This window comes from Branchiostoma floridae, chromosome 16 (genome assembly GCF_000003815.2).
Source record: "Branchiostoma floridae strain S238N-H82 chromosome 16, Bfl_VNyyK, whole genome shotgun sequence".
Classification (NCBI taxonomy): Eukaryota; Metazoa; Chordata; class Leptocardii; order Amphioxiformes; family Branchiostomatidae; genus Branchiostoma; species Branchiostoma floridae.
In genome coordinates this window covers 208869-233906 of record NC_049994.1, presented here as the reverse complement: position 1 = coordinate 233906, position 25038 = coordinate 208869, and the positions used below count along the sequence as shown (strand labels likewise).

Below are 25038 nucleotides of genomic sequence, written 5' to 3'. Positions count from 1 at the left end.
CATCCAAATGTCAAGACTATATCATGTCCGGGACAAGAGATACATTGAAAAAACTGCCATGATAGATTATTCTCATTAATTATGCAAATTTAACCCTATTTGCATAATTGGTATCTTATCTTGTGCAACATTGCCTAAGGTACCTACATACCAAAAATCATGAAGATCCATTGTTTCCTTCTTGAGTTATCCTCTTCAGAAGTTTTTGACAAAAATGCCCCTGCTATCCCAAACCTAGTCGGTAGGGGGCCAAAACTTATATCACTTATTCCTGAGCACAAGAGCTATCTAACACTCAAAAAATCGTGACCATAGCGTGTTCAGAACACGAGATAGCAAAACCGGAAGTTGCGCTGCAGTACCAAGGGAAGCCGCTAGGGGGCCCAAAATCTAATCACTTCTAGCTTTCATCGCACCCCACCAACACTCCAAGTATGAAACTAATCCATTTAGCTGTTCTTGAGTTATCTTGTTGACAGACAGACAGACAGACAGACACACACACACACAAACGCTGGGTAAAATATAACCTCCATGACATTTCATGGAGGTAAAAATGCTTGGTTGTCCAGACGTGTTTTGCTGATGACCACAAGGTAGAATATTTCTACGCGTCTGAAATGACGTAGGGGTTAAAAAGTAGCGCGGCCAAAATCTGGAGGCGTCTATAAAGACTGTAGCGTGAAAGATAGCGGGGCATGAACTTTTGTACATGTTAGTATAATGAGTCTATTTTTAGATCGTATGTATAAGATCATGATGTTTGCCCATTCCCTGTATCAATGCGCGCGACCTTTACAGCTGACTGACTCGGTGAGTCAACTGCAGTTCCACATGGCATCGCATGGCCTATTACAAAGAGGGTGTAACCCTCGACATCTATATACACGTTTGTCGAGCTTTAGAAATACATCCTACTATAATTTTATCCGCGTCGAATTCATAAAGTTTCTGGTCCGTAACTATTAGCATCCCTACAGGCCGAAAACTGTTCTCTGCTACGTTGTGTCTCAGGTAGGGGTGGGTACCGGTACAGAAAATTCAGGTCCAGGTCCGGTTCAGGTCCAGAGGATAAGGTCCAGGTTTGGACCTGAACCTGGACCTGATTCAGTACGTAAGAACTTGTGAATGGACGATACTCAAAACAATGGTCCATTTTGTAACAAAAACATCTGTTTTGTGGAGTATTTGACTCCCAGTGGCGTTTTAAAATCCTACAAGGCTACTACCTCCGTACGATTGGCTGTAAAACTTGGTAGAAATGACTATAGACTATACTCTACTTCGCTGTTGCTATTTCCTTCACCGGTAAGCCCCGAAACGTGTGAATTATGATGTGTTCATTTTCCAATAGGTCCAACATCCGGTCCACCCAATTTTTTCAGGTCCGGCTTTTCTGGACCGGTCCAATGAGAAAAAACGGTTTTGTCGGTACCCAGCCCTAGTCTCAGGTGCTTTACCTTAGATACATTACACACAGTGCATTTCTCTGTGCATGCGCAGTTTAACAAGCTTCTTATTAGAAAACAAGACATAGACAGTCGCAAACTCTGATTATGTATAGTGAATCATGTATAAACGGAAATATAAGGGGAGATGAGACTTCTGTTTTGTTGCAGCTCAATCCAAAGATAATCACAGATAGAATGGTGTGAAACTGACAAAGCACAACTATCCTTCGATGACTTTGACACAATCCCTTCACGAGGACACACATGTGGCGGTGGCAGCAAAATTTCGTATAAGGGAGGGGTGAACTTTACCCTCTAAAGCGTTATTTCCTGCATTTTGAGGGGCAAATTTTGCTGCGAGATTAAGCTAAGTTTAATGGCAATGGCACTTTCTATCCAAAAGACACATGGTTTCAGCGAGGGCGATGCCCCAAAATATTTTCACCATTTCAAACACCAAAGGAGGAAGCTGTCGCAAAGTTTGTCGGAGAAATTTTTTTTTTAATTTGGACCCTCTGAAACGCCATTTTCTGTATTTTACACTGCTTATACTCTTAGTGTACTTATATGAGTCTTCCTACACAATGTATGGACTCACAACTGATGTATTTTATTCTAGTGACGTGGGGCACTGGCGTCTATAATCAGACTAATCCCATTTTAACTAGACACGCTTGCGTACGCATGGAGAACATGTTTTTGTGTGTAAAAAAAAAATACAGGGTACTAGTATACACACAACTCAAGAATACAAGTGTTGAAACTGTTTAGGAACAGGTTACACCCGAGGAATCATGCAATTAAAACTTAGGTTATAGAACAGCCTTATTATATCACAGATAGAATGACGTGAAACTGACAAAACACAGTTATCCTTCGATGACTTTGACATGATCCATTCACGAGGACACACACGTGTTCAGAGGCAGATGACACTTTTACATTATACACAGTATATAAGTTTGAATTATGCTTGATAGGTAATAATGTATAGAATATGAAGCGATTCTAGTAACTTCAGGAAGAAACTATTAAATATTAATTGTGAAGCGTAACTTGAGGCATAACTAGAAGCAAAAAAATTCAATTAGATTGTTATTGAATATAAATTCTTGAGTGCGGGTTTAAACATGGTGTGCGTGAGTTGGCTGAAAACATGTGCTTTGCCATGTGACTGACACAGCATGGAGGTAATTGTCACTAGTTGGCGTGTTGTTCTCCCAGGTTCACTGATTGTTGTCCGTAGTTTAGATCCAGCTGAAGGACTAGAGAAGTAGCACACAGGACAAGGCTAGCCGCTTTGGGGATTCCTTAAGCTAAGGGCACAACCCACCGCACGGTTTTTTTGGGGCCACGTCCGCGACGTATTTCTGAAAACGTAGGAAACGACTTGCAAGAACAGGGAGGGAGTATGTCAACACGGCAACACAAAGTTTTGCTTGCACGTGAAGTTCTACGGCGTGTCTGTGTGCCCCAAAATCCGTCGGATTCCGTATGAGTTCGTACGGAGGCGGTACTTACCACTTACGGATCCCAACAGATTGCCCACGTTTTGGCACGTAGACAGCACGTATGCACGTACGGCGGGTTGTGCCCTTAGCTTTAGATCCAGCTAAAGGACTTGAGAAATAGCACACGGGACAAGGCTTGCCGCTTTGGGATTCATAATTGACGAATTACTTTTACGTCTTCCTATGTTTACCTTATTTCCGTCATTATCTATACTGATTCTGCGAGATAAAGTTATTAGTATATGTTCGTTTGCCGTAGGAAAAGAAATGTTATTTTCCTTGCTGCGTTTTTTTATTTTATTTATTTATTGATCTTTAGGGTAGTCCCTTCAGTTAACGTAGTTACTGATTTCCAAGGGAGCCCTATAACAATAATAATAACTCAAAGTACAAAAGATAACTACAAACATAGGATTGAACATAACAAAGCAATAATCCAATTTCGGGTTTGTAAATCATACAAGCAACTTAGGAAAACTCAAAAGAATAACAACTCATACTTAATAACAAAAACAACTCAAGATCACAAACTCATAGGGTCATTGTACTGTCATTGCGGTCAGAGGTCAGATGTCAGTGCCATTTTGTCCTGATCAATCGGACTGAACATAAGAAAGAATAATCCAATTCGGATCAGTAAATCATATACGCAACTTACTAATAACAACTCATACACAATAACAACTCAACATCACAAAAATCATAAGGTAATTGAACAGTCATTGGGATCAGAGGTCAGATGTCAGTGTTATGATATCAGAGACTGTTTAAAGGCTTTAAGAGTAGTTGCTTGTTTTGTCTCAGGTTTAAGTGTATTATATATTTCAGCTGCCCTGTATGCAAATGTGCGTTGACCTGCTCTTGAAGTGTAGTTAGGTTTATGTAGGAGTTGTGCTTGTCTGGTGTTATGACTGTGGATTTGGTTATTGAAACGAAATGTGTTGAGAAGGTAGTTGGGTGCTAGGCCATGAAGGCATTCGTACACCATAATGCAGATCTGCCGAGTTCTTCGCTCCTGCAGCAGACTCCAACCCAGTGCCTGATGCAGCTCCCCAACATTCGACCTCGGCTCACGTCGGAGGATGATTCGTGCGCCCCGGTTCTGGAGGATTTGGAGACGCTGCTTGTTGGCTGCACTGCAGTTGTCCCATACCACGTTACAATATTCAAGGAGTAGTAGAGCAAGGGTTTTATACAACAAATTTGCTACACCAGTGCAGAGATATATTAAAGGCCGTAGGCGTCTTAATAGTCCTAGGCGCTGTGACATTTTACTGCAGACTTCATCCAAGTGATCAGTGAAACTTAAGCTAGAATCAAGTATGACACCCAGATATTTATAAGAGCTAACCCTTTCCAAGGTATCACCATTAATCTTGATCTCCAAATCAGGAGTAGAATTTGTTTTCCTAGTGGAGCCCATAAGCATACACTTTGTCTTCTTGATGTTAAGAGTAAGTCGATTCGACTTAAACCAGGAAGTAATTTGTTTAAGTTCCATGTTTAATGTGCTTTCTATACATCTGGGGTCATTACTTGAAAAGAATATAGCTGTATCATCCGCATATAAGGTTACTTTACTGCGGGTTATAGCTTTGGGTAGGTCATTAATGAACAGGTTGAAAAGAAGGGGACCTAAAATTGACCCTTGAGGTACCCCAATAGTAATAGGAATGGAATCTGATGTGCAACCATTCAGTGAGACTCGCTGTTGGCGATCTGCAAGATAGTTTGTGAACCAATCCAGCTCAGTACTCCGAAGGCCAATCCAATTCAGTTTAGTCAAAAGTAGGCTGTGATCAACAGTGTCAAACGCCTTTTTCAAATCAAGAAATACAGTACCGACTAGTTTACCACTGTTGATATTATGCAATATGTAGTCAGTAACATCGAGTAAGGTGGTGGTTGTTGAATGGCTTGGTCTGAAGCCTGACTGGTTGGTACAAAGTATGTCATGAAAATGTAAGTAAGCCAGTAATTGTTTGTGGACCTCCTTCTCAAATATTTTCATCACAATAGCGTTCGAAGTGATACAAAAAAAAAAGTGTTTTACTATCTGAAACAGAAATGCGTCATTGCACTGGCATTTTCAAGAACATCATATTCCAACCATACAGATATACACTGTACTCATTTTCTTTTTATTTCAGCAGAAATGAGAAGAACGTGTTGGAAAGCATCTTAAAAGGATTCTACAAAATTTTCTAGACTTAGATGTCGGATCGAAATTTTGTGTCCCTTGCCAGTGATAGCGGTCGAAGAAAAAACTTGGTTCGGCGTGCTGAAACAATTTTTTTTTACTAGTTAGGCCACGGCAAGTAAATTCTATGGATGACATCAGTGCGCTCATTAGTGTTCGCCAGATTTCAGGGGAAAAAGAATTCTTTTCCTCTTCGGGGATCGTCAGATTTTGTTGTAGCCTGATAATCATACTTGTAGAAGTGACACTAGGGAGGTAGCCATGACTATAGTTGCAGTAAAACTTGTTGGGTAGTTGTAAAAGTGTCACCAATATGGAAGCCATGAATGTAGCTGCCAGATTCTATCACATTTAATACACTAGTTCATTTCTTTAATACATGAATGAATGACTTCTTACTTGTGATGCCATGTTTTGTCACTTCAAATCTTGTTACGACGTTTATGGTGTCTATTTTGAAAATTTAGCAATCTTGTTTTTTTCTACCCATCTTGTTTTATTTCGCGCTATCTCATTATTTTTGCATTCTGCCTAGTATGTCATCCATAAGATTTACTTGCTCTGGCCTTAGGCCTTACAAATCACTACTGATTAAGCGAGGGTAAGCCACGTTGTCTGCCATGTGACTAACACAGCTTCTCCGTTATTCCATGTTTTAAACTGCCTCATTAACCATAATTATCGCACGATTATGTTGATGTTAATGATTGTGTTCTGAACGGTTGTCTGACCACAAGTGCCGCACGAGTCAGTCACGAGGGGCAGTGTTTTTCTGTAAACACGGCCAAGTCTATGTGTGTATCCGGGAACTCTATTAGAAGCGGGGTTGACTGACCTGAGCCTGCGGCACAAGTTTGGGAGTTCATGTTTGTTGCCATATCTTGGTGGTAAACATTCAACTGAATGACGTGGTAATTTTAGAGCTCGTTGTTGGTCTATGTCGGGCTGAGTTACTCCCAAAGGCAAACTCGGAGGGAGAGTCTAGGAGTTGGAGTGGTGTACGGACACAGAAGTTCCGATCTAAAGTTGTCGTAGTGCCGTCGACGCCCTCTTGAATTTGATACTCAGAACCGGCTGGTTCAGTGTATTGCTATGGGAGTCCGGTCTATTGGAAAAAGTCGTGTGAACTCGCTTTTCGTCCTTTGATTCGAAACCAGTGGGAAACTGACGCTGTGCGATTAGAAAAGAAATAGTCACTGGTTTTAGCAAGGACAAGTTGCTTTACCAAGCATAAAACGTGGCCATGTACACGCGTTAGTTGAGAAGCAAGCGGACAATTTCACGAATCTTGACAGACAAGATACCATGGGACAGCTGTTAGCGGCGTTGCTCTGCGGACCGTTCTTGTTTCAACGGCAGGAGAAGGTAGAGGCGAGAAGATCATCGCTATGGGACAGGTACAGTGGAGCCGCTTCCTATTACTAGTAACCACGTCTAGTCATGCTCTAACACTCACTATAAGAAATGTAGCCTACACGAGACCTTCCTATGGAGGTGCGGGGATCGTAGAATTTTGCAAAACAAAATCGGGAAATTGGCCAGGTGAGGTTCCACGCTAAGGTTCATCTTTCTCCTCAGCCGAGTAACTCCTCTGGTAGCAAAACTCCCCTGGCAAATTATCATCCCTATAATGTCCAGCGTAGTCAGTCTGATACTGTAAATGTATTTAAGTTCGCGGGGATTTAATTTCGCGGTAGCGGGAAAAAGGACTTTTCGCGGTGGATTTAAGTTCGCGGTAACACCATAGACTGCAATCTAATACCATAATAGAAAAATGTTCGCGGTGGTTTTAAATTCGCGGTGAAGTGGTCACCGTGAAAACCGTGAACATTAAACCACCGTGAACATTTCTGCATTTACAGTAGACACTACAAGACATGACTGGTTATTGTACTGAATCACTGATATGGTATACCTAACAATAAATTCTTAAGCATTGTTCGTTCGCATCTTTTTTTTTTACTTTTGAATTGACTTGTGATTTTTTTATTATTTGAATCTATACATTTTTATTATTTGTATCTATACATTTTTAGTATTGATTGCACGATCTACAGTGTGATTTAAATATTTTCTTGTTAAAATTTGGCCCAGGAGTGACTGAAAGAGCTTGTACGTTAGATATGGTAGAAGACGAAACAAATTTTATCTCAAACTGCCCCTTCTAGGATCAAGAGAGAAAAGAGCTCTTAAAAGAAGCCACCAAATTTTATCCTAAAATCTCCACGTTTACAGACAAAAAGAAAACTACTCTCCTTTTAACGTCGCAAAGCCCACACATTACAGAAAAAGTGGGACATTTCGTCTTCCACTGTCTCAGAAAAAGAAGTCAAACCCCAAAAGTTACATCTTTAACTAGTTTAAGTTAGACTAGAGTAGTCGCTTACTATACTGTTTACTATAATTTGTATGTCATCTTTTTTCACTTGCAAAAAGTTTAAACGATTTTTAAAAGTGACATAGTTTGTACATGATAAATATGTATCTAGCAGTAACTCGTGTACATGTACTTGTCGAAAATCGCACTCGTAATTTTAGTTATAAATTGTGTTTGCATCTAAGCCACTATTGTGATTGAAAAGCTGCACAATTCAGCCTCCTCTGGCGGCTGCAAGGTTGCTTTTATTTCGTGTCATTTATATTTCTGTGAAACGAATAAACCAGTCTACTACTACTACTACTACTACTACTACAATTAGCCCTCGGGCAAGAATTTGCAATAAAACTTATAAACTAAAGCCTGAAAAGACATGGTCGGTCGCTGGACCCTTTATTACATAGTGCGGCCAAAACTAAAAAGGAGAGCCTTGTCAGTGCACACAAGATCTAGCGTACATCTCTGCACCTAGCCAACAAGTCAAGTCTGAAGGTTGATCTATAGCACATTAAAGACAGGAATATATTTATTTATGCTTATCCTGTAGCCAAACATTGGTCCGTATAATGGTATTAGATAGGAAACAATTTTCTTCCGGTACCAAAAAATGACATTTAACAAGATTTTCATCTTGTCTATTAGATTAAATTGACTCATGATTCATCTATGTTGGAACAGTTTAGAAACTAACAGAAATAATGTATTTGATGTTAGAAATGTTTCTAACATGTTTGAATACTATAGAAATATTTAGAACATCACATAGATGTTATAAATAGTTCTAAACAGTTACTTATCACAGTTAGATTGTTACAAAGATTTCCAAAATGTTAGAACAAAAGGCAAGAAACACCCTCTCGGTACTATGGAATCGACTCTAGTTTGCTTCCATGGTAACTTACTTGTGTTATGTTTTGATTGAGGTTTGCAAATAGAATATCATAGTGCTGTCGACATATCGCAGACTTATGTCTGATCTTATTTGTAGTAAACGAACCTCTAAAGAAACAGAAATCGATCTTACAAAAGCATGGGAGCAAGGGAGCAGGGTGTAAAAACTTGTACAATAGTACGGCAACAAGAAAGACAGTCAAAGAAAATTCAATCCTGTCACATTGTTTGTTTCTATTGCTTATTCCCGGTAAACCACCTTATGGTGTAACACTGTTGTTGTTTTTTCTGCTTAAGAGTGCGAGCAGCATATGCTGCATGCAAACAGATTTATATGATCCAGCCACATCGGGAAGAACCCCTCACTCTTTCAAAAGTGTGGTGGGTTCTTTAACATGCTCCAGGTGTGGCTCTCCTTAAACATGGGAACTTCATTCAGTATCATATCCGAGAGAAGTTCCTTACCAGACTTATGTACTCAGTTCCTCCTAATTGAAGTGAGAAAAGTCGTGTTAACTGCCTTTACCAAACTACGTCAACGGCACATGCCAGGGGATTCGAACCCAGGACCTGTCGGGTCTGGGCTTTTCATTACGCCACACAGACGCCTTTTCTTATTTTCTCAACAGAGACCGAGGCGACAGCATTCACTATTATGATCAGCTTCCCGCCAGGAGACTGAAGGATGACGACCTCAACATCTGGCACGACCCCCAAGACCGCACGCACATGGAGACTGATGAGGACCTGGAACTCTACAACCTCATCAGGCGGCGAGACGAGTGTCCTAGGGGGTCAGATGTAAGAAAAACCATCACTGTCGAATTTAGTAGATATTGTGTTTAACCAGTCCCTGATTTGAAATTATCAAAATAAATGAAACACATTAAGTTGTTTTTCTCCGTTTCTTTCTCTTTGTGTATGTATATTTGAACGCCCACTTGTGTTTCGGCAAACTACTATTTGTCGCCAGCATAACTCATTGAATGTGATTATATGATTGATATGTCGATTGAGCGTATTAGTTTTCCTCGTAGGAAAAACATATCGTTTTTGCTGGTATGTCCCTTTTCTCTTTCTTTCTTCTTCTCTCATTTGCCAATCAGAGTTTAGGTTTGATATTGACGTTTTTTCTTAATTCTTTTTACGAAGAATGTTTACAGGTTTGCGATAACAAGACCCAGTGTTTTTCCCGCACACAATTCTAGACTATAGAGCGACCTAGTGGTATAGTATGATAATGTTAATGACCATGTCCAAAAAAGACAGCAGATGTGATTTTTTACTCGCACACAATACCATTTACGGTGAACCTAATGATATACGTCACATGTGCGTGTTGCTTGAAGAATCTTTTTTCTTATCACAGGAGTGGAGTCACCTGAACTTTGACATTCACACCGTGCGCACGCGCAGAAGAGAGATCAGGGACCGATGGGTCAAGATTCTTGAAATGTTAGGTGAGTGAAGTGAATCATGTCACGTACAGAAACTTTTTTATGTATACACAACTTCTACTTTATGACGACCTGTCAACTTTCTCAGGGCGAATCTTACTGGTTCAGCCTCAGGTATCGCTACTTACCCATGTGGTCCTTAATTTTAAGGAATATTCATGGATAAGACCACGGGTTACAGTATTTCTACGCGAACCCCGGGGAGACTTTAAAGCGAAAGTAAGTGATTGGATGACAAACATAATGTGCCGGCTTTTAGACTGTATAGATTTGATTGTCAAGTTTAATATTGCCCGGAATGTGAATAGATGCGCATGATCTTTACAGCTAGCTACTAGTGTGAGTAGGCTGTAGCTCTGCATGGTACGATGTGACTCCATTCAAAAGAGGTCTTATGGTATACGCCGTGTGGGATCGCGTGGCACGATCGGGAGCGCGTGGTCTCAGGCCCGAGAGGTCCCGGGTTCAAATCCGCTTGCCGTGTCACCGATCTTGTGCCCTTGGGAAAGGCACTTTACACGACTTTCCTCACCTAACTCAGGTGTAAATGAGTACATAGCTGCGGCTAGTGGCAGTGACAGGCCTTTGTTGTGGTGACAGGCCATAGGGGCATGTTCGGGCATGACACACCCGCCATGACACACGAGTCAGGGGTAGGAAGAACCCCTTGCATCCTTGGTCGGAAGTCCTCCTAGGAGATGGAAACTCCAAATAATAAACCTGCATCTGCTGGGGCCGTCTTATGCGTGGCAAAACAGTTCTGTCCCTGTAGGACTTAGTGCGCCAGTAGACGAGAGGGTGGAGAAGGAAGTGCACACCCCTCCTTCACCTTAAAACGTCACGTGCAGGCCAGGCAGACTGGTCGTCTAATCAACCTGTCTGCCTACCATTGATCTTCGGATACGAAGAAACAGCCATCATCAGGTATACGTAGGCTCCGATGGAAGGCCCTACTCTAATGTATACGCCTTCTCACACTAATTATCACGCATGAGCGAGTGAAAGGAACTCTGGGTAATATGTCAAAGTTTAAGGCCCCCAGAAAATCAACATTCCACCATTTTACAGGCGCCATTACGTTCCGGACATTGTTACACAAATCGAAACAATGGTAGAGGCGAGATTGTTGACGTCTGAGGGCCTTCAACTTTGACATATTACCCAGAGTTCATTTCACCCGCGTATGTGTGGTAACTAGTGTGAGGAAGCTTATCCCTGTATTTATCGCCCCCAGGTTTTGACGACCTGCAAGAAATTGACAACATCCTGACGGTGACAGCCGTTACCAAGGAAACCATCAGTCAGGGCGCGAAAGATCTGTTCAATGAGCTGTCAGAGGAGTCTTCCATATTTGGAGTGTCCTCGACTAAGCCAGCCAGATATCTTTACGTTTTGGTAAGTACATGTATATATTGTAATCACATATTTACAAGTAAAAAGTAATGTAGAATAGAAAATAGAAAATATAAAGTGTATGTCAACAAATGCTTTATTTCAACGAACTACTACAGTCGAAAAAAACTTCATCAGGAGACTTCGTTTCCACAACTTGTTTGTACTTACATTGCTTACGTTTCGACGTCTCTCAGACACCTTCGTCAGAGCTTCTGACTGGAGTTCTGCTTCTCGCCACCTACATCGGCTACATGTAGCGGTGAGAAGCAAAACTCCAGTTAGAAGCTCTGAGGAAGGTGTCTGACAGACATCGAAACGTAAGCAAAGTAAGTACAAACTGGTTGTGGAAAAGAAGTCTCCTTTATCCTATGAACTATAACAGTGATTGAACCTCGTGTGATAAAAAACAGACATGATTAGCCCCCTCTGGCGGAAGAAGAAGAAACTACACCACTCAATTTGCATAACATAAAGGAATCGCAGAAAAGAAGAACACAAACTGGAACAAAAAAACTACTTCTGTAATTCTTTAAGTGCATTATGGCTATATGGAGCAGTAGTTAAATGATAAATGGATATTACAAATCTAGTACATACACCAATCACGTGTTGTCTCTTCGTGCTTTTCCTGTTCTAATAAATGTATATTTTTGTGATAGGAGCGCCTGATACACATCGACCTCGCCCAGACATTTGTGGAGACGGCCAAACAGCTCTACCCCAGCTCCCTGGTCGTGTCGTGTTGCCATGGCAGAGCCACGCCCATCCCAGGCAAACCTGTCCTCATGGCGACGACCCCTGGCGGACACCACGTGAAAGTCATGCGGAAAGTCCCTGGTCACCCTGTACGCGTTCAGTCGTCTTCTCCAAAGGTGCGCCAGAAAGATCATAATTCTCTGAACACGTGCACAGGAGATTATGTTTCCATCCCGACAAGAAAAAGGTCCGGCAGTCCCCAAACTTCAGACTATTCCAGTGGAGAAGACAACACCCCATGACGTCATCAGTCAGACAGCTTTTTTTTACAGTACGCTTCTTGATAAACAAGAGAGAACGGAGAATACAGAACCTCTTTTTTTACGAAGTGTAAGGCAGCTTCTGTACCAGGACCAAGATCTAGATCGTTGTAGATCGTTATTATTAGACCAACAAATGATGTACCACACTACTTTCAAATGGGGGTGTCGGTCTACAGTTTTTCATCACTTGAAAGCACAGCTACGGTGCAGAAAATCACCAACACGGGACTCCAAGAACTACAAACGTATCAAAATTCAAACAAATATATCTTGAATCATACAAATGAACGCACGCAAACAACAAAAACAGTGCCCGTCCGTGGTGCACCTCCTTGCTGCATGTAAGAAAAGATCATAGGACAGAAAAAAAGTCTTGCAATGGACCTTTGTTACAACAGTTGATCTCCGTTTTTTAGTAACTTTATTTAACGTTGAATCCCAAAAGAACAGATGTATAGAAAGATTAAATAGATGTTTCTGAATGAATGACAAGTTGTTACACAAACAACTGGATAAGGCTTAAGGATACTGCCAGAGATTTAGACAAAATTTGCGGTCTTTATTCAGTAACTGTAAATGAAATTACCTCCATTTTGAACTTGCCAATGTGGCCGCAGGTGCAACAGATAGACAATGGTTGCTGATGACGATGCCTTGTTCTATGACCTATTATTGCCAACTTAATCCATTCGAAAGGAACAAAATCTATCATTGAACTGCCAAAACAAATACGAAGGCGTACTGAAAATTGAAGGCGTATTGCAAATACATGTATTATAGCTGTGAGAATTCCAAATGTGTTATCGAGACCTAGTTTTAAAACTATATGCTGCACTATAGAATATATATCGAGCTAGTTCTGTAAAGCGGGTCTCTCACTGTAATCTCCAAGCAGATCCTACGGTAGCATAAAATAGTATACAAAGCTGTCAGAGGAGTGTAGCCGGACTAGGAGTGTTTTTGGCTACATGCGGCAAATGTACACCTCTTGGCTGACTACACTCCTTGGTCAGTTTGGTACTATCTTATGCCATTGTGGGATCTGCTTGGGAATTACTGTATATCGCTCCATTCGGTTGACAATTATTGCGACAACCTCTCGAATTCTTGCCAGTTTTCCGTTGCAATCACACTGCTGTGCGACAAACGAGTAAATCACGTGACATTACAAACAAAATAGCGGCACCCGGAATGTCAAATCCTCCGTTTCAACCCCGAATTAGGTGCAAGATAACTATTGGAAACTGTTGTTTTGCCACAGAACTAAAATCCAATCAAGATTCTTCAAAAAGAGATTTGCAGTGATTGCGCCTGCTGGCGACTAGTTTGAACGCACACTCGATTTTTTCCTGAGACTTAAAAAAATCCCCCATTTCAGGCGACCAATTTGCGCCTGTTGGCGACGAATTTCGTTACATGTTGACGACTATTAGCGGCTTTTTAAAACACTAGTCACCAACAAGCGTGTCCAAGTGAGATACCCGCTATGCGTTTTGACAACTTCTTTTCACAATTCTGCATCATAGGACATACAATGTACAGTATGTAATTTTTTGGAAACGAATATAACTTTATTCCTCTATTTGAAATATTTTACACAATTTATATTATTAAGTTAACATATTTCCGTGCACAAAGTTTTTACAAGTATTCTTCTGGTTCTTATCAATTTGATTTGCACCGACGTCAGTGGATAAGGGCTTTATTCTGTGTACGGTAAAATAGTGTGTAATTTGTTTACTAAATGTATTCCTAGATTCTACAATATTTTGTTGTTGTGGAATAGACAGTAAATGGTTCTGCTGCAGATGCAGAATTTTGGGTTAAAAACCATGTGGAAAAAATGTTGCAATGTATTTTTTATGACAATAACATTAATGGTATATCTATGTAGTAGTGTATGATATAGTCGTTGAAAGACTGCAACTTAGGATTAAACAATATTGTGAATACAGATTTCTGTAACGCTAACTTGAAATTTATGCACGTGTCCTTACGCATATCGGATGGACGTGTCCTTACGCATATCGGAACTAGTACGTGTCGCTAGTATTGTTTTGCTCCTTATCCTCATACTTATACTATCATAGGGATGACATCATCAGCACATCCCAAAACAGTTTATATGAACAGATGTAACGCATGGCAAAAATGCATAAAGGCATTTTACGACATTTCAGCATCCAAGATTTAAACTTTATGACGCATACTTTCTTATTTTGCAGCACCTTTTTAGCGAAAAGACAGTGCAGTATGGTCGCCAACATCTTTTAAAAACGGACAAAAATGCAAATCATGAAGTCAGTGCGGCCTAAGTGACAGTCGTATATATACAGGGCACAATATGCCATCAATGTGGTATGGAGACGGTGCTCAGTGCAATTTGAAAGCACGCGATTGTTCAAAAATGAAAACGTTTGCTTTATTTAACGTTAATCATGTCTGTCGAAAGTTTCAAGCGTATGAAACATATGTCGATATTATAAATGTCATAAACACTGCCACGTGTACTGCGTGTAAGTATAAGAGTAATAAACTGCACGGATTGAAAAGAAAATGTGAATGTCTGAATATTTTTTTTTATTTTACAGAATGTAAAAAAAAATGTCGCCATTTGAATTGTGTTCTTTTGAAAAACTGTTTTTTTAACTGACTTTTGTAGAAGTCTAACTATCTACATGGTGCCTATATATCTTGCAACTTCAATAACAGGTACAGTGTATGGCAACTTCAATTGTACATACGTGACAGTTAACTATTTATAATGCAGGCAGCTAACAAGGCTAAAAAACTAATCTAAATTATTATCATTGTAGAAATAATCAATCTAACGCTTAGTATACTAATACTTTATAAAACATTACATACTTGGCTACGCTACTTAGCGATCCCGCAACTATATTGTGTATATATCGACTCATTAAAACCACGAACAGTATGCACATTAAGAAACCATGGTCAAATACAACACTACTAAGGGGCAAGTTAGATTATATTATTCTTTATTTACGCATATTAGTACAAAATCACTTATTGTAAAATGGTGGAAATAACACAAAAAGGTTATAAATTCGAATTCTATTTCACACTCACAACAAGAACGACATCGTAGGGAAATTGCAAAACAATACCTTACCAGTATTTGTATTTTAACGCAGTGTAAAAAAAACTGTCCTATGATATTATTTACAAAAAAGTCTACAACCACACACCATAAATATATTTATATTGAACACGGACTTCCACAAAATGTAAATAATACTGGCTATATATCCTGATATTTTACACATACACGTATAAGATAGAGTTATAAAATCGCTGTTGTATAGGTTAAGGAGCTAAAGGATCTGTTTCTCCGCCTTCCATGCGAATCAGCAGGTCACAAATGTGCTGCTCCCACTCGCAGTGTCCTTCGGCGTGGTACAACAGGCCTGTTACGAATGAAAAGTAAACAGTTTATTACCATGAATTCAAAATCTTTTTGACTATACGTGACGGTTATGCAACCGGTGTATCGTGTGATTTATTTTTTGATTTTTATTGCAAACATTCTTTTGGAATTTATTGCAGGAAAAAGACTGGATTCAGAGGCACATGTAGGTATTCATCTATCATAACAATTTGCAACTTTGAGTCATTTGGTTTTTACTTCACGAATTTAGTGTAAGAAAGAAGATGATAATACACTACTTTTGTTGCGTTTTGCTTTATGACTTAGGCCAGAGCAAGTAAATTTTATGGATGACATCCTATGCAGAATGCAAAAATATGAGATAAGGCGAAAAAAAACTAAATGGGTTTAAACAAAAACATCATGGCTAAATTTTCAAAATAGACACCATAAACATTTGAATTGATAAAATGTGGCATCAAAACTAAGAAGGCATTCTTTCCTTTATTAAAGAAGTGAACTAATTTAGTAAAATGGACACTGGTGTGGTACACTGGTATCACTTGCCAAACTGGCAACTACACTCATGGCTTCCTTTTTGGTGCCACTTTTACAACTATCCAACAAGTTTTACTTCTGCAACTATAGTCATGGCTACGTCCCTAGTGTCACTGCTGCAAATATGATTATTAGGCTACAACACAACGTGTTTACCTATTTTGGTCTATCTGGTCATCCCCGAAGAGGACAAAATTTTTTTTTTCTGAAATCAGGCGAAAATTAATGAGCGCGCTGATGTCATCTATTAAATTTACTTTCTGTGGTCTTACACCGGCGTAGTTGATACTAAAAAGTGTAAACCATTACGTAATGTCTCAAGTATAATGATCGTAAGTCACCTGCGGGTTGGACGGAACCAGCGAACATAGGTGCGAAGCCGGGTCCACTGGAGAAGGAGTCGGGCCGACAGCCGAAGTAGTCCTGGGCAGCCCTCTTAGGGTAACCCCGTAAGACGGTGATGGTTCGCTCTGCCATCTTGTAGAAGTCTTGTCCCTTAAAGAAGTAGGCGTATCCTGCACAATGGAGAAAAAAAATCGTTCAGTTATACCATTTCTTACTAAATTCTACGCAGAAATCTACACAAATGAACACTATAGTTTGCTCCTTGGATTTCGTCTCAAACAGTCTCTATTCTCTTTTAAATCTTCTTAAAGTTAATATCTAAATCTTAATCTTGTACATTATCTTATAAATATAAGTTTAAGCGGAATATATTTGAACATCTATCAAACAAATCTATTAAACAAAAAAATGTATGTAAAAGGTTTTCTGGACAGGGCACTACGTTGAAAGTTTATCTGTAACAACAGTCATCGAGAAGTGGTATTGAAGCGCCACCTACCATCATCATGTTGAACTGCAGCGTCGATACTATCTGTGGGTATCCCCCTCCAGATGCTCAAGGCTCGCGGGTACCCAGAATCCACCCGGCCTTCTGCCTCGTTATAACGCCAATACTGGTTTCCCTGTAACGAAAAAAATTATTGTTCCATGAATATCACGCTTGAATTTTGCTAAGAGATCCCAACTCAATTTTAGTATTAGGCAATCAAAGACACGGCATAGCTGCGTTTTTTTAAGAAGTCTAATCATCATCGCGGGCTGCTTGCCCGGACCAAGTCCACCCTCTCCTTCCAGACTTCTCTGTCCCCCATTGCGAAGTCGAAGATTATGCACAAGATTAAGGCAGAAGTCTAATAGATATCCTTTTTATCCGTGGTGGTAACTGTATCTTTTTACATGTACATTTCCCGGGCCGTGTTCTCGATACATTCGCTCGTCAGCATGCACGGAAGGCGTCAAACATGTGTATTTTTTCAAACGTTATCTATGGGGCTACCAACTTGGACACATACTCTGACTTTTCAGTTATTCACAACAAGGTTTTGTCCATAACAAGTTGTACTTTTCTTGTGCAGAGACCTATGCCTATCTCCGCCAAATGCTTTTAAAACATTACTGGACTTTGGACCCGTACTGGACTTTGGATCCCTCCCGTTAGTCATATAAATATGTACAATTAAGCGATGCCAGTTATCTAACTTAACACGTAGATAAGAGTATGTGCAGAAGGACAACCTCAAGCCAACCGTTCACACTTACGCCACATCTTCAGAAAAGACGATGGAGCCGCATGTTCCCCGTTTAGGAACTTTATTCGAACCAACACACAACAAGTAGATAAGTCAGATTATGATTTGTCAGAAAGGAGACGTGAAATACAACTATTTGTTTTGTGGGACAAAAATAATTTAACGCTCCGAATACACATTTGATATACTGCATCTACTCAACTTTGGAAAAAGAAAATAAAGTTTACCTTGAAAAAGTATGTCCTTCCGTTGCTCCTCCAAGGCATGACGGCGTCAAGGTGGCTGGGCAGGCCGAGGTCGGAGATGTAGTGCGGCCCGCTCTCAAGAATGTTAGCGTCAAACACCCAGTAACGGCGGCCTGGGTGTAACAAGAGATCACAATTTTAACCTCATTTATCTAAAACCATAAAGTCACAATTTGTGAAGGTCCTGTAGGTAATGATATATATTTCTGTGCCTCATACGCCGTTAAAAAGTGTTAAGAAGTAGTCCGTACTATTTTAAAGCAGAAGGTGATGGGTAAAAGTCACTTGCACTGACAGAGGCATGCGCTCAGATCTACTTTTAGTCCCGTCGCTGTTCTTGCCTATTTGTACTTATAGAAATACTTCTTTAAGAAAATATGGGTGATATCTAACATTGATAAGACAGTGCAGCATTTAGTCTTCTAGTCCCTAGCCAGACGTCATCTCCTTTAAATGATATTTATATCTTTATAACTTAGGCCCGCGTTGTGATGTTTTGCCGTACATAAACCGCTTAATCTGGACTGTTTGGACACCTGGGCATATCAGTTTACTATATGAGGTGAGTTCTTATGACATAGAGTATTCATGAGTGAGATTACGACAGATGAGATTTACATATTATCTTGAATACAGGTTCTTAAGAGTGCCCTGACTAATGCAGATGTCACAATGTGAAAGCCTAGAAAATGACTTTAGTAGAGCAGAGTTGGTGCAACGCTCGGCGCGGTGTCGTCAATTTACGTTGTGATGTGTATTTGATGACAAAACCTACCTTTAAAGATGAGTATCTTGTAGTCAGGCCGTTCGTAGATGCCGTCGATGCGGTCCAGATGTTCAGGCAGGCCCCTCCAGAAGCTACTGGTCAGCCATGGACCGGACACCTGGTCACGCACGCGCCAGAAGTACCTGACAAGATGAAGCAAATATGTAAGGTTTACGAGTCTAAGAATATCCACTGCTACAGAACACGTTTTAAGGGACCTTCTCTTTGTTTCTGTGTACCGAGGTCTTGCTTTCCAGGGCAATGGTCTCTTGGCACATGTACCACGCCGAAAGAACCACATTGTTTAAAAAGAAATCACAATTATATTCCACGGCTTTCCCACATTTACGGACGAACAGAAAGCCACTTTCCTCTTAAAATCGTCCAGAAAGCCACTTTGCTCTTAAAATCACAAAACCCACAAACTGTAGAAAAGTGGACTCTTTGTCTTTGCCTGCTTCTAAAAAAGAAGTCAAACCCAACCTATCTAGATATAGTCAGCACTAGTATTCGAGTATTCTCTTTGTATAATGATATTTTTCATTAGTTCCTTGTTACATACATATTTCCATTATGAAATTGCAAAAAAAAATTCTTTATTGCACTTTTTGAAATAGTTGAACTTTAGGGCTTCTGTCACATATCTATGAAAGAATCGTAATACAAATGTAGTAATTTTCTTATGCAGAAGGTGATTATCTTTGTGATTGAGGTCATGCCTTTCGTATTTTAGTCTTCAGAGAGTGATAATGAAGTCGTCTTTGATACTTACTTGCCCTTGAAGACCCAAGTTTCTCCCCTGATACGTGAGATAGCGTCGATGTCAGTGTTGCAGATGTCAGGTCTGCCGCCGGTGGGTGGGTTGGGGTTACCGCCACCTGTGGGTGGAGTTGGCTCACCTCCGCTAGGAGGCGTTGTCGGAGGGTCCGGATTGGGGTTGCCGTTACCTGGGTTAGGGTTGGACCCTGCATATGGGACAATGTGTGGTTAGAGCAAACCTCTGCGCCTGGACTGTTGAACTGATATTTTTTTATAAGGAGGGAGAAAGATAGAATATGACAGAGACAGAGAGAGACAGAGACAGAGAGATACAGAGAGAAAGATAGATAGATAGAGAGAGAGAGATAGAGAGAGATAGAGAGAGACAGAGACAGAGAAAGACAGACCGAGAGACAGGGAGACGGAGAAAGAGAGAGAGAGAGAGACAGGCAGGCATACAGACTAACAGAAAGACAAACGCAGGCAGACACAGACAGTCAGACAGAAAGACAGATCTAGACAAAGACTAGAAGGGACAGACACGCACAAACAATACTTTAGTCTTTTGCCGATAAGATTATTAGGTCACTTTTCCCTTGACATTTGCAATGGAGTCAATGTTATCAATGTACTATAAAATTATCTACAAATCAAAAGTTGATAATACAAATATAATGACCAAAGGGAAGACACAACCGTACCGTAGATTGTTTGGATGCCGAGGATGTCGTCATAGTCGAGCTGGAAATCTTCCACGTACCCCTGGTAGAACGGGTACATGAGCGCCCCCAGCACCTGCGAGTGCTCCAGACCCAGGCTGTGGCCGAACTCATGAGCTGCCACGATGAACAGGTTCGTACCTGTAAACACAGTGGTTCATGGTTAAGACGCGGTTACAATAATCCTGACATTTGAAATCGTCTTGTTCGCCGTTTTTTCTCATGACTCTAATACATAGTGCGTCATATACTTCTACTCAAAGGCCAGGCCACAGTCGGTATGAAACGTTTTAAACTGCTATCCTTGTTAATTGTTTTTGGTATTTGGTAAATACTCACTAATTAACGCAAAACACACAGAACACCCAAATTTGTTGACAACAACCTTGTTTTTAGTTTGGTTCGGTTTGGTTTGCTATCAGTTGTTTTGGCTGGTTTTCTGTTGGTTTTGTCAGGGAGGAACCCCCTCGGTTTTGTTTGCTTTCCTGTGCTCACTTACACTTGGTTGGGGGTGAGTCGTGTAAAGTGCCTTCGTGTAAAGTGCTTTTAACAAGATCGGTGACGTAACAGTATTTGACCCGACGGTACCACTTGGTTCTGCATCCGAATACTCTGCTGTCAGGTCACACTGCCCCACAATTGGATTCGTCCTATGGTAAAAGTTAAAACACACAAGAAAGTAACAAGGACGTTATCATGCCAACCAGAACAGAAATTCTTTACCTCGTGCCGTCCTGACCGTCCACTGTTCAGACTCGTCAAAATGAGCGTCTCCGCCGATTCCCGTCCCGGGGAAGTACGCATGCGCAAGAGTCCCTCCCCGCCCGTCGAAAGGGTTGCCGTCCCCGTGACTGAACTGGACAAACGAGATCTCGATATCGGAGGTCCCGGATGTTCTACTGAACCGGAGAGGCGTCACTTGTTCCCATATCTGTCAAGAACAAAATGCAATATATCAATAACGTAACGTTGGGTTTAATCATCAAAATGTAATTATACAGTATCGTACAATACCAGTTACTTCTGATGACAAGATGTATTCAACAGAACAGAGTTTGCCCTAGCGTGGCCAAAAAAACCTCCTTCACAGTCAAGAACGTCTAAACTTACATAAGATGTCGGAAACCACATCATAGCAAGTTATTATCATTCAATTTCTTGTAAATATACTAATTCGATAATTCATTATCTGTGACATACCTATAAACAAACTCATACATACATACATACATACATACATACACACGAAAACACACACATGAATACATACATATATTCATACGTATACATACACAATATATGCAGCATAGACATACATACATACAGACAGTCATATACTATATTACTATATATTTATTAGTTCTTATTGGTTGCCATACATTGTACCTTGCGCGGTTGTTGAGCACTAAAATCAATTCATTCATTATTAATTCTTTATAAAATGCCAAATGCCAGCTGCACTTACCCTGAATGCCCGGTAGATGGCGTCCTCCACCTCTGCCCTGTCCAGCTGCGGACTGGTGTTAATCAGGCGGTAGGTCAGGTGGGTCTTGTCCCACTTCCGGCCGGTCAGTCTGAACTCGCCCAGGTCAGCCACGCCACACCGCGGCATGGACATCTGCTGCATGGTCATCTCGTCCAGTCTCCCTGGTTACGTCATACATACATGTTCTTGTTAGCCTATAGTAATGTGTTTGTCTAGCCTGACTAACATCGCGCCCCTAGCGGCCGGCCCAACAATTGCCGTCGACCTCTCTCGCGGAGGAGGTCATTAACCCCAGGTGGCGAGAGATTGTGTAAACACAGGGTATTTGTTTGTCAGTATTGCATAAACGGTAAACTATATCATAGCGTAACACACCAGGTTTGTGCTGAACAGTACAATCTAACATCAACTCTGATCATTCCACCGGATCGTATCAGTAATCCTTTAGTTTAAATACACAAGATATTTAGGTGTTTAAAGACATCATGAGAAGGCCTCTGTAACAATGTGTTTTGATGTGGCGGTATAATAGGACCTGGTATGTTACATATACGGACAGATTAGACCTACTCACACCAATAAGGACCCCTAGTCTTGTCGATAGGTGTTGTGGGTACGTGCAAGAAGAGTGTCTCTCCTTAAACACGGGACTTCCAAGTTTAAGTGACGTCCCTAACCGAAGTTGTGTACTACTCATTTGCACCTAGGTGAAGTTGTTAGTTCAAACCCGGACCTCTACAAAATGGGTCATACACCCTATCATCACGCCACGACTACTCAAATCACTTCATTGTTAAAGGTTTCGTCAGCAATCTTTAAACCTCTTCGGTCTGTACATAGGTCATACAAACAGATGTGTGTTTAACAACTCGCAATTAAGAAGCTTGTGTAAGCGTCTTGGCGCCACTGTAAAACAGAGATTTCAGACTTCGTCGGACGGGCCTTATGCAACTTTCTTGTAATTGTCGGCGAAGTAAAACATATATACCTCCACAACCACACACTTACTTATCTTCTTGTTCACATAGGTTATACATACTGCTGAGTATATAATGACATGTTTTCGAGTAGCTTATGTAAGCGTCTTGGCGCCACTTTATAAATAGAGATTTCAGACTTTATCAATAGTGATTTCGTCCCTTATGTCATGCCGCCAGGTGCTGTTGGTAAGCTAAAACATATATGCCCCCCCCCCCCCCTACTAAAGTATTAATACTCTTTCTAGAAAACTACGTTTACTATCATGCCAACGAAATTGTAATGAAAAGGATAAAGGAATAAGTCGGTAAGGAGACGTCGACACTCACCTGTCATGGGGAGGTGCGCCATTTCCTGGAACAGCATGACGGCATCCCTGACCATGTCGTCCATTTCGGTGGGGGTCATGTCGCTAGCTTTACTCATCATGCCGTCGTCAAGGTAACCGTACTTCGTCAGGTATTTCTGTTAGATACAAAAAAAGAAACAGGTATATAAGAGTAGGAAGACTTCCCCCACTTACAATTTTTAACACTTATAGTCCTGCAAAATAGCATTACTGTGAGTGTATGACAATTCTGTAAATTTTGTGAGCGCAAAAAAAGCACTGGTAGCCAGAGACAAGCTTATACAATACTTCTTTTCTTTGACATTTGACCGTTTTTAGACAGCATAACTAAAAACAAAGAATGATTTTAACATTTAATGTATCTCGGGTAAGTAAGGAACTTGTAAGAACTGTAGAGTAAGGGTTTGGCCTATACTTTAAGTAACAGAGACAATGTGGGGAAAACTAAGGTCTCAAACTTTCCAACAGGTATGAATTGAGTGATTAAATTACCAATATTAGATATGTAGTAGAGTGTAGAGGCCCTTTACAACCTTGCAGATTGACCTACAAAAACGCAGTACTATGGCATATTGCTATTTTACCCTGCACTCTTACAAAATAGCCGGAAAAGGGCTAAAACGGGAAATATATGGAATTTAGAGACAATATGGGTACAATTGACTCAATACCGGTAATTATTTTAGTGGAGTTGAGATTCAATTCCGGTATTATTCAAAACATCACGGGCGTATTTGCGGTCACGCTTTGCCGCAGGGTATCATCATAATCATTATCGGTAATTTGCCGCTTCCTTAAGTCTTCTCGGACGTGAGAATAATGATTTGCACAGGGAAAAGGTGTTACAGTAGACTACTAACACTACGTATCTTCTTTAATTGATACATTAATCTACAATCTCTTGATAAATAGATACAGGTGTTAAGTCGAAACTTTATGCTTGTCCTTAGTAGTAAGCAGTTCAAAAAATTAGTTCACAAAAATTCAGGCTTTTTCTTTTGTACTCTCAGATCTTGAGCGGAAACAGTAGAAAAACGTTCAACGCTCATTGGTAACATACAACCGATATTGTGTCGTTGGGAAAGGCACTGAACACTCATTCCGCCCAGGTGTAAAAATGCCTTCGGTTGGGGAGGTAAAAGGCAGTAGAAGAAGACGGTTGGGCTCCACCTTCCAATACCGTGCCCTAGACACAGATAAAAAAGACTGCCTTACGGCCTTACAAAATACTATGAAGCTAGGCTACATTTAGAAAAAGTAACGAACAAATCTGTGCACTTACCGTCGGTTCCATAGCCATAGTCGTCGCTAGCCCAACGACAATTAGCAGTGCCCGAATAAGCTGAAGATTTCCCATACTGGCTCTTGTCTTCTCTCACCAACTGAAGCTTGGATGCTTAGCCGAAACCTGTGGCCTGTCTCTTGCTCCTACCTTGGTTGTTCTGCTGTTCAAACCAACCACCTGCCCTCTTATAAAGGAAAAAGTGCTGACGTCACAGGTGATGATGTTCGGGCCCTTCCGTGGGCGTGTCGTGCGTTCGGCTTCTCGGACTCCTCACGAAGTCACCCGACCACAGCCGAAACGGATGTCGACAGCAAACCGACCACGAAAAAAAGTTAAAAATAGCACCCGCTCAAAAAAACCCAACTCAGCCAGAAAGGATGTGGTACAAGTATTACACCGGTTTGGATAGAGATTAAAAAAGCAACCTAGGTTATAATAGCCTGAGTCAGAGGGGTAAAAATTTTCACATTTTTGGGGGCAATTTTCTACGTAATGAAATAAAGCAACTATACTATTCATTCCATACCGACATTCAAGGAGCAAAACAAAAATTGATGCCGCTGTGTAGTGAGAGCGCTGTGAAAGTCGGTGCGCCTAATTTTTTTC

The 25038-nt window shown here is 40.7% G+C and overlaps 2 protein-coding genes across 2 annotated transcripts in view; one reads left to right on the top strand and one right to left on the bottom strand.

Moving 5' to 3' along the window:
* The window catches only part of LOC118403688 (melanoregulin-like), a gene marked incomplete in the record, with an annotated part of 21144 nt that extends 6500 nt beyond the window's left edge, over nucleotides 1-14644 (top strand). The window contains 4 exon segments of the mRNA XM_035802465.1: nucleotides 9060-9231; nucleotides 9800-9890; nucleotides 11122-11282; nucleotides 11942-14644. Of these exon segments, the coding sequence (XP_035658358.1) occupies nucleotides 9060-9231; nucleotides 9800-9890; nucleotides 11122-11282; nucleotides 11942-12280 (763 nt within the window).
* An 824-nt stretch (nucleotides 14645-15468) lies between these two features.
* LOC118403697 (72 kDa type IV collagenase-like) lies at nucleotides 15469-24584 on the bottom strand. The gene is made up of 11 exons (XM_035802473.1): nucleotides 24430-24584; nucleotides 23128-23263; nucleotides 21800-21981; nucleotides 21058-21265; nucleotides 20317-20475; nucleotides 19629-19821; nucleotides 18866-18999; nucleotides 18073-18203; nucleotides 17095-17218; nucleotides 16592-16765; nucleotides 15469-15732 (listed from the first exon to the last, which is right to left on the bottom strand). The coding sequence occupies exons 1-11, from the start codon at nucleotides 24502-24504 to the stop codon at nucleotides 15632-15634; spliced, it is 1617 nt and encodes a 538-aa protein (XP_035658366.1). The 5' UTR covers nucleotides 24505-24584; the 3' UTR covers nucleotides 15469-15631.
* Between the last annotated feature and the right edge of the window lie 454 nt (nucleotides 24585-25038).

What these genes read in the sequence shown, in the direction of transcription:
- LOC118403697 (XM_035802473.1), bottom strand. Translation starts at nt 24,504, where the DNA reads ATGGGAAATCTTCAGCTTATTCGGGCACTGCTAATTGTCGTTGGGCTA. An exon ending in GACGGTCAGGACGGCACGAG is followed by an intron (nt 20,476 to 21,057) that starts GTAAAGAATTTC and finishes CTGTGTTTACAG; the next exon opens with GTACGAACCTGTTCATCGTG. An exon ending in CGGCATCCAAACAATCTACG is followed by an intron (nt 19,822 to 20,316) that starts GTACGGTTGTGT and finishes TCCCATATGCAG; the next exon opens with GGTCCAACCCTAACCCAGGT.